General features: G+C 42.2%; 1 protein-coding gene across 4 annotated transcripts in view; it reads right to left on the bottom strand.

Annotated features, from left to right (window-relative positions):
- Nucleotides 1–286: 286 nt before the first annotated feature.
- Nucleotides 287–9434, bottom strand: part of lrrk2 (leucine-rich repeat kinase 2) — a 60696-nt gene continuing 51548 nt past the window's right edge. For all 4 annotated transcript variants that reach the window (XM_041837015.2, XM_041837018.2, XM_041837017.2 and 1 more), the window contains exons 44-50: nucleotides 7669–7862; nucleotides 4306–4569; nucleotides 4048–4200; nucleotides 3628–3857; nucleotides 1650–1718; nucleotides 1335–1480; nucleotides 287–1167 (exon numbers count right to left, since the gene is read on the bottom strand). In XM_041837015.2, coding sequence (XP_041692949.2) covers nucleotides 1359–1480; nucleotides 1650–1718; nucleotides 3628–3857; nucleotides 4048–4200; nucleotides 4306–4569; nucleotides 7669–7862 — 1032 coding nt within the window. In that variant the 3' untranslated portion in view covers nucleotides 287–1167; nucleotides 1335–1358. The remainder of the gene's footprint in view (nucleotides 1168–1334; nucleotides 1481–1649; nucleotides 1719–3627; nucleotides 3858–4047; nucleotides 4201–4305; nucleotides 4570–7668; nucleotides 7863–9434) is intronic.

The raw sequence follows: 9434 nt of genomic DNA, 5'->3' as shown, positions 1-9434 counted from the left end.
GAAGTGCTTCAATTCCTTAAAGCTGGTCTCTTTGTTTTGTTTACTGATGTGCTGTCAATCTATGTAGAGGTTTGACCCCTCTTGATAAACTTGTAAATATTTTTTCTCCATGAAATGGCTTCACAACGCAATGTATTTTTTTTCCCTGTCGAGATTAAAGATCAAACTTGGTCCATACTGTGCACTAATGTCTGTGTAGTTCTGCGTTGTCCTCATCTCACCGTTCGTCTGTCAGGGAAATGTAAACAGTGAATCAGATCAAACAAAAGATACAGAGAGACTCATGTTATAGTGAAGGATACATCAATATGTGGCCTATTTAATGGTGTTGCACCGCCCTCTAGCGTGCATGACAAACATCTTTATATTATCAGATGACAATCTAAAGACAGGGAGGCAATGTATAAAATACATAATACAAACATTGTTTAAAAGTCAAACATAATTTACTGGGATGCAACATCAGACATTACAAGTACAACAGCCATTACACGACTTTGAATCTGGCATCTTGACAAGAGACACAAGAGGGTCCATCCACTGTGCAGGAGTGAATGGGGTCATTTGGTAAACAAACACACATGTATTGAATACATAATCAAATATGGCCCTTGAGAAGTGAGAATTTATTTCCTTTGGCTTCTTTTCCAGTTGTCTTCAGTTGCATTTTATAATGGTTATATAAACAGGTAAACAAAACAACACAAATGAACTATCCCTTTTTACAGTTTCTCTTCGTGGTCAAACAAACAATTGGCAGGAGTGTTTCAATTCAAAATACGTCTAAGATTAAAATATTATTTTTTCAAAGGCATTTTACTTACTTTTAGGTATTGTAGTATAGTAGTGCAGGATGATTATGAAAGTACACTTACACTTAACTAGAGCACGCAGATATCCAGATAGTATTTGAGTTGAGACTAGTGACGTGAAACATTAAAGTGCACTTAAACAGTGTAACCTTGTCATGAATCAAGTGCACTTGAAAGTGCTGTTCTCTTCATGGTCTTTGACAGGGTCCGAAGTGCCCTGAGAAGTATGGCTGTCAGTTTTATCTCTGTGGTTTCAGTGAGGTAAAGTACTGTACCCCCTGTACTGGTACTGTGTGGATTCAGAAGACACACCACTCCACTGAATCTTCAGAGAAATCCCTTTTCCATGTGTATCCTGTGAACAATGAAAAGTAAATATAGCAGTAATTGGTAACTACTGAAATAGTATTTTGTTATGTTTCTATTATTGGTATGGGTAATATACATGGGCAGTGCAGTACAGGGGTTATGGTTTTTACTATTGATGTGTATAGGTAGTATTAGTGTAGTACAGGTACGTACCAAGCTGTGGCCTCAGTCAGTGACTCAGTACTTTTGGTCCTCTCTCATCTTGGCTGTGATCTCCTCCCTCATCTCACAGTGTTTGTTGAGGTCCTTGACCTCCAGAGGCAGAGAACTGTTCCACACCATCAGTACCGACTCCTCGTCTGGGAGCACACACACACACACACACACACAAAACGCCCGCATCCCCCCCACGCACATACACATCAACACACACATAAACACACACACACACAGATTGTACACTCAATATTATTTAGGTTTTCTTTGTAGGTTCTGTGTAGTTGTTAGGTCTTTGTCATACTTTCTTACCATATTGACTCTTATCTTGGGATAGTCTTCTTCCCAAAACCAGGACCACATTCTTACGGTTTAGTGTTTCTATGATATGAAAATAACACACAAGTTTGTGAAACTTTCACCACTGTACAAACAGGAAGCAGACCTAGGTTCAAATACTATTCGAAGTATGTATTCAGATCTTTTTTTATTTGAAACAAAAAGTAGTTGAACATTTTAATGTATTTGGAAATATACTCCCATGCGTTTAACCCAGGTATTTGAAAATAGTATTTGAAATAAGTATTTGAAAATCCTCTTAAATACATTTGGGTTGACTATTAGTTTTACAAATAACCATTCAAATACTCAAATAAAAGTACTTGTTTTGGGCTGTGTATTTGAACAGTGGCAGACTTACCATTAGGCAGAAAAGGCAAATGCCTCAGGCCTCACATCATCAAGGGGCCTCGTGAGCTGGGCATAATTAAAAAATAATAATACTAGTAATCCTTTTTTACAAATAATTTATCCGCTTGAGGCCCCACCATGCTCTGCTCGAGGCCCCCCAATGGGAAACATAAACAGCCATACGGATAGACATATAGTTGTTACCAGGGGCGGTGTGTTCAATAGGGCGATATGGGCGACGCACTGCCAAACGGGAAAAGGAAGGGATTTTTTTTCTAATCAATTATATCACGGCAACAGTAGTTATCAGTGTTGTAATCTAGACGTCTGATCTGCCACAGTGCCACACTGCCACTAAATGTCCAATCAGGCTAAAGTCGTGCTTCAAATGCCCCCCCCCCCCCTTTTGGGGCGATTTCAGTCAGGTTGAAAATCGCCCAGAAGTCTGTCATAGACTCCCATGTAAAATCTATTTTTTTCAAATTTCAGAGCTTTCAATACAATCTCTATGGGTTTCTGAGGGCTTGCACTTACGCGCTTTCATCATACGTAACGTAACCATGAACGTAACTAAGAAAAGAGCGGGTAGCAGCATCAATCAATTCACGTACTACTATCAAGATGGCTATAGCGTTCAGTGCAACTCGATTGTCTCTTTGAAAGAAGTTCACATCAAAGAGACAACCACAAAGTGCAGGAGCGCTTTTTTGAGTTCCTTCCCATCTCGGAATCAACCTCAGTCTCAATCGCCAGTGTGCTTTTGGAGAGACTGAACGGTCTTTTGCCGACGACGTGAAAGTCAAACTCATTGCGCAAGCTTACGATGGAGCCAGTGTGATGAGGCGAGAGAAGGCAAAAGGTGCGTGAGCATTTCAAGAAAGGCCATTACGTGCATTGCTATGCGCATCAGCTGAATTTGATCATGCAGCAAGCTAAAAAGTAACTAGTAAACTAGTCCTCAGCATGCCTGATTTCAATGAGAAAGTCATTGACCGCTTTGCTGCATTGAAAGAGAGAAGAGAACAGTTTCAGTACAAGTAATGTAGCCTCTCTCTCTCTTTGTCCCTCCCTGTCTGTCTCTTTAACACACACACGCCCAAATCAGTTCACAGTTGATGTTGTTTAAAATAGTTATTTTTCATTTTTAAAAAAGTAAACAATTTTTTTACAAATCTATACAATTGGCCAGAATATGGTTGTTCATATTTACAAAGCCATACAGATAGCTGTGTTTACCTTTTCTAGAAATTATTTTCAAATTCTGTTTTCAGGCAAAATGTCTATCACTGTTCATTTTCACAAATCTATACAAGAGGGCAGAATATGGAAGTCTATAAAAATTTCTTATTACCAATAACTTGCATCAATGTTTTCAGTAGCCTCTATCAAAAGCTCCTGCTTGCTCAGGTGCACATATTTCCAATTCAACCATGAGGCCTTTTTGAAGCAAGTAATGTGTATATCAGTATTGACTTATATGCTGCCCCTGTCTTCATGTTGTTGCTGGACATATCTTTTTTAAAATGTGTGTAGGTCACCTAAATCATCAGAAAAATTGCCCCCCCTGAGAATTTTTTCAGGAGCCGCCACTGGTTGTTACCTATAAATACAGAGGCCATGCTGCGTATGGACTGGCAGTGGGGGCTGATGACCTGCAGCAGTTGGAGGTTGGACAGCTCTACCAGGAGGAGGTGGCCTCCCCGGGTGCCGATCCACAGGGTGGTGGTGGCTTGCTGCACCAGGAGGGACTTGACGCTAGCCCAGGTTGGAGTATCCGCTCCAAATTCAAACACTGAATTAGCCTTCCTGGGTCGCCGGCTGGAGCCGTGTCTATGGGCCAAGAACACAGAGGGGGTTAGGGCAGTGGTTCCCAGTAATGGAACCACTGGTTAGTGAAAAAGTTTGGGAACCACTGGTTTAAGGAACAGTCTTTTTTTCTGTTGTTGAGCAGTTTACATAGGATTGTCCTCACGTGTGTGTGTGTGTGTGTGTGTGTGTGTGGTGTCAGAGCTGAGCTGACCTGAGTAGTTGGGCACAGTCGATGCTGTCAATCATCCTCTCACTCTTCTTGTTCCACACCTCCACGCTCTGTCCTCCAGCCTTGCTTAGGTACACATGTTTTTCCACCACCATACGGGACACACACGCCTCACTGCTCACCGCATGATGCTGCCTGGGGAGAACACACACAGAGCAACTCACTTCACACTTAGAAAACAAATCAACAGCCCTGCAGGCAGCCAAAATATGGGGTTACATCTCTGAAGGTGACACTCACTGGAAAAGGTGGTTGGGTTTAGTGTCAATGGTCTTCCAGACGTCATAGTCGGCGGTGAAGGAGAGGATTCTGGTCCCACAGCCGGCCCACACCATGGTCCTGTCCAGGGAGTGACCTGATTGACCCAGACACATCACTGGGGTGTTGACGTTCCCGATGGTCAATGTCTTGACTGGCTGGCCATTCTCCACCTGGAGCGCAGAGTCCTCATAAACCGTCAGAATTCCATCTGCTGTCCCAACTAACAAGTAATTCTTTCGTTGACTGAAATTAAAAAAAAATTAAAATCACAGTATCAGTACTTTAATTGGTAACATACTGTTAACATCACTGTAAATACACACTAAATATTGTATATTCTACCTTTACCAGATGTACCTTTCCATGTACAGCTATTTGGAACTAGCATAGCATAGCAGTAGCATAGTCATAGCATAGCCATAGATAGCATAGCCATAGCATAGCCCAGGGTTCGATACTGCGACAAAAACAGACTCATTTGCGACCGTTTGACTTGGCAGTGCAACACACATTTTTTATTGGTCGCAAGGTTGCCAGTGAAAATGTTTTGCCTGATCATGCTTTTTTTATCATTATGATTTATTCAAACAGTAATGTGCAATTGACCAAAAATGAAAACAACTTTCTGATGAGGCAACAACTGCACGGGAACGCCCCCGTCTGTGTGTGTCAGGGCCAGACGATCATCCCGTCAGTGGCCCTCATTGGCCAGTGAGAAAAAGATAGTAATAATGCTATCTTTAGTGTAGGCTATATAATTAATAAAAAAACAGATGGATTCTCAAAGCTGTTTGATCGTTATGGCGATTATTTATCACATGCGCACTATACACATACAGTACAGCAGGGTTCTTCAATTCCGGTCCTGGAGGGCCGAGACACCTCTGTTTTTCATCCTCTCCTTCTAATCAGGGGCTAATTCAGACCTGGGACACCAGGAGAGTGCAATTAACTACCAGGTAGAAATAAAAAACAGAAGTGTTTCGGCCCTCCAGGACCGGAATTGAAGAACCCTAAAGTACAGCCTATAGATAATCTGTCGGGCAGAGAGCGCGTGCAGCTCTCAAACAGCTGGTTGTTGCGTGGAGTGAAGACCGACGGCGGTAGGGGTAGGAAGGATGTTCCAAATTAGGACATCTACCAGTAAATGCTAAGTCAAGAATGGGTATGTAAACCAGGCAGTGGAGGCTGCTAAGGGGAGGACGGCTCATAATAATGGCTGGAATGGAGTCATTGGAATGGTATCAAACGTGGTTTCCATGTGGTTGATACCATTCCACTGACTCCATTCCAGCCATTACTATGAGCCGTCCTCCCCTCAACAGCCTCCACTGAAACCAGGTATTTAAAAAGTTCAATTGGTAGAGCATGGCGCTTGTAACGCCATGGTAGTGGGTTCGATCCCCGGGACCACCCATACGTAAAAATGTATGCACACATGACTGTAAGTCGCTTTGGATAAAAGCGTCTGCTAAATGGCATATTATTATTATTATTATTGGCTGAATATTTGCGATGCACAATTCAGTCATCATGGAATAGCCTACCTTCAAAATCTGACATTTCCTCTTTAGTCCTTGAAAAGTCATTGAAGTTATGGATGCCACTTTATACATTTCTACTGCTCCAATATAATAATTCTGTGATTTCATTTCTGATCAGTTTTTATGAGAGATGTACGCTCTTTCGTTTGTTTCCTGCCAATTCAATTGAAGGCTGTTGTGCTTGTTGCTATTGTGATGAGCAAGACTACAGCGAGGGGACCCGGTTAATTGCTTTCTCGTTTTAAAACAGGATACAGTAACCCCTCAAATGGCGAGACTGACTAGCTATGGACATACTTCATTAGTGTGTTTGTGTTGGGAGCAATGTCCACATTATTCTGACATATTTTAGAATGTAAAGATAATGTGAATGTCAATGCATAATGCCATTGGGTAAGCAGGCCTATTAAAATACGCACTATTCTTAGTGGTAATGCATGCTTTTTTGCATAGATTTTGGGGGAGTTTTTTATGCTATAGGCCATTACAACAATTAAATATAAAATGTAAGTCCTTGAAAACTAATGTTAGCCTAACTGTTTCCGGGTAGATGGAAAGGCATTTAAAAGATAACTACAAAGTAGCCTATGCCTAACTGGCAGAATCATGATTATTTGCATCAATCCAGAGGCCATTTGTTTTCAAAACTCCATCACAAGTGCACAGCCGTGGGAAGTAGGGGTGCTGAGAGTGCTGTAGCACCCCCTGAAAAATCCCAAAATAAAGAAATAATAATAATTCACAAAAGTAGTGCACTGGGCCTTTACTAGTCCTGTATTAGTGGACCAATACAGCCATCTGTAGCATGGACAACAACAACAAATCTGCATTAACTTTCACACATCTAGATGGGCGGGGTGGGTGTGGAGCCAGAGACAGCAGGGGTTCAAACTGTAGAACCCAGTTCCTACATTTGAATATAACATGGATTTTATCAAACAAAACTATGCTACATTTTATCTCTGGGACCCTTAAGATGACAAATCAGAGCAAGATTACTGAATGTAAGTACATTATTTACCTTCAGAGGTGAATGTTTGAAACCAGTTGCCGTGGTAAGTTTTTTGTTGTTGTGCACTCTCCTCAAACAATAGCATGGTAATTTTTCACTGTAATAGCTAATGTAAATTGGACAGTGCAGTTAGATGAACAATAATTTAAGCTTTCTGCCCATATAAGACATGTCTATGTCCTGGAAAGTTTGCTGTTACTTACAACAGTCATGCTAATCACATTAGCTCAACCGTCCCGTATACGGGACACCGATCCCGTAGAGGTTAAGCATCGTTGTGTCCTTATAACATCCAATTTTGTTGTTTTTCTATTAGAAAAGGCTGATCTTGAGTGCGAAAACCTGAAGAAACGTAAGGAATTCACAGTCCTTCTCCCCACTAACTTTTGTTGTTGTTGCCGTGGCATAATTTGTAAAAAGTCTGCCTCTAGAGGATTTCGCAGAAAATAACACATGGCACATTGAAATCGGCATTAAATACATTTTGCACTTTATTTAAACAGTCTCTTTTCTTTGCTATTACAGTAAATCTATCCAAATCAATGTAAGAACACAAGGGCATGCTAATGTAAAAGATGGCTAGTCATTTTAGCCTGGTTCTGTATGGAATGCAGGTGCATTATGGGGCACAGGTCAGCTCATTATCAATTATCATTTTATTAAAAAATATATATATTGGTGTGACCAAATCATGTGCTGGTGCCACCAACTGCAAAAAGTTAGTGCAGAACCCTGGCATAGCCATAGCATACCCATTGTATAGTATCTAGTCTGACACTCTCTTACCTGCGCTGAGGGTGTGTGTGGAAGAACAGTGATGTCACAGCGTCGGTGACACTCTGCAGGTTGTGCCAGGTGGACAGGTCCTGAGTGCTGATGACGACCAGTGCCCCTGATTGTGTACCAGCCACCAGCCAATCACAGGCTTCGTCTGGGACTTGGACGGTCACCAGGCATAAGACAGGACTCGTGTCAATCTCCTGTAGGGAGAAGGAAGACGTTAGCATTGAGGAATATGGGAATTTTAAACACTGATTTGTCTGTGTTTTGTGTATTGTGAGGACCTATGTCAAAGAGACCTATATTGTGAGGACCTACAGTGAGGGAAAACAGTATTTGATCCCCTGCTGATTTTGTACGTTTGCCCACTGACAAAGAAATGATCAGTCTATAATTTTAATGGTAGGTTTATTTGAACAGTGAGAGACAGAATAACAACAAAAACATCCAGAAAAACGCATGTCAAAAATGTTATAAATTGATTTGCATTTTAATGAGGGAAATAAGTATTTGACCCCCTCTCAATCAGAAAGATTTCTGGCTCCCAGGTGTCTTTTATACAGGTAACGAGCTGAGATTAGGAGCACACTCTTAAAGGGAGTGCTTCTAATCTCAGCTTGTTACCTGTATAAAAGACACCTGTCCACAGAAGCAATCAATCAATCAGATTCCAAACTCTCCACCATGGCCAAGACCAAAGAGCTCTCCAAGGATGTCAGGGACAAGATTGTAGACCTACACAAGGCTGGAATGGGCTACAAGACCTTCGCCAAGCAGCTTGGTGAGAAGGTGACAACAGTTGGTGCGATTATTCGCAAATGGAAGAAACACAAAAGACCTGTCAATCTCCCTGGGCCTGGGGCTCCATGCAAGATCTCACCTCGTGGAGTTGCAATGATCATGAGAACGGTGAGGAATCAGCCCAGAACTACACGGGAGGATCTTGTCAATGATCTCAAGGCAGCTGGGACCATAGTCACCAAGAAAACAATTGGTAACATACTACGCCATGAAGGACTGAAATCCTGCAGCGCCCGCAAGGTCCCCCTGCTCAAGAAAGCACATATACATGCCCGTCTGAAGTTTGCCAATGAACATCTGAATGATTCAGAGGAGAACTGGGTGAAAGTGTTGTGGTCAGATGAGACCAAAATGGAGCTCTTTGGCATCAACTCAACTCGCTGTGTTTGGTGGAGGAGGAATGCTGCCTATGACCCCAAGAACACCATCCCCTCCGTCAAACATGGAGGTGGAAACATTATGCTTTGGGGGTGTTTTTCTGCTAAGGGGACAGGACAACTTCACCGCATCAAAGGGACGATGGACGGGGCCACGTACCGTCAAATCTTGGGTGAGAACCTCCTTCCCTCAGCCAGGGCATTGAAAATGGGTCGTGGATGGGTATTCCAGCATGACAATGACCCAAAATACACGGCCAAGGCAACAAAGGAGTGGCTCAAGAAGAAGCACATTAAGGTCCTGGAGTGGCCTAGCCAGTCTCCAGACCTTAATCCCATAGAAAATCTGTGGAGGGAGCTGAAGGTTCGAGTTGCCAAACGTCAGCCTTGAAACCTTAATGACTTGGAGAAGATCTGCAAAGAGGAGTGGGACAAAATCCCTCCTGAGATGTATACAAACCTGGTGGCCAACTACAAGAAACGTCTGACCTCTGTGATTGCCAACAAGGGTTTTGCCACCAAGTACTATGTCATGTTTTGCAGAGGGGTCAAATACTTATTTCCCTCATTAAAAATGCAAATCAATTTATAACA

The sequence above is a fragment of the Coregonus clupeaformis genome, chromosome 19 (assembly GCF_020615455.1).
Source record: "Coregonus clupeaformis isolate EN_2021a chromosome 19, ASM2061545v1, whole genome shotgun sequence".
Classification (NCBI taxonomy): Eukaryota; Metazoa; Chordata; class Actinopteri; order Salmoniformes; family Salmonidae; genus Coregonus; species Coregonus clupeaformis.
This window is presented reverse-complemented; position numbering and strand designations above follow the sequence as displayed.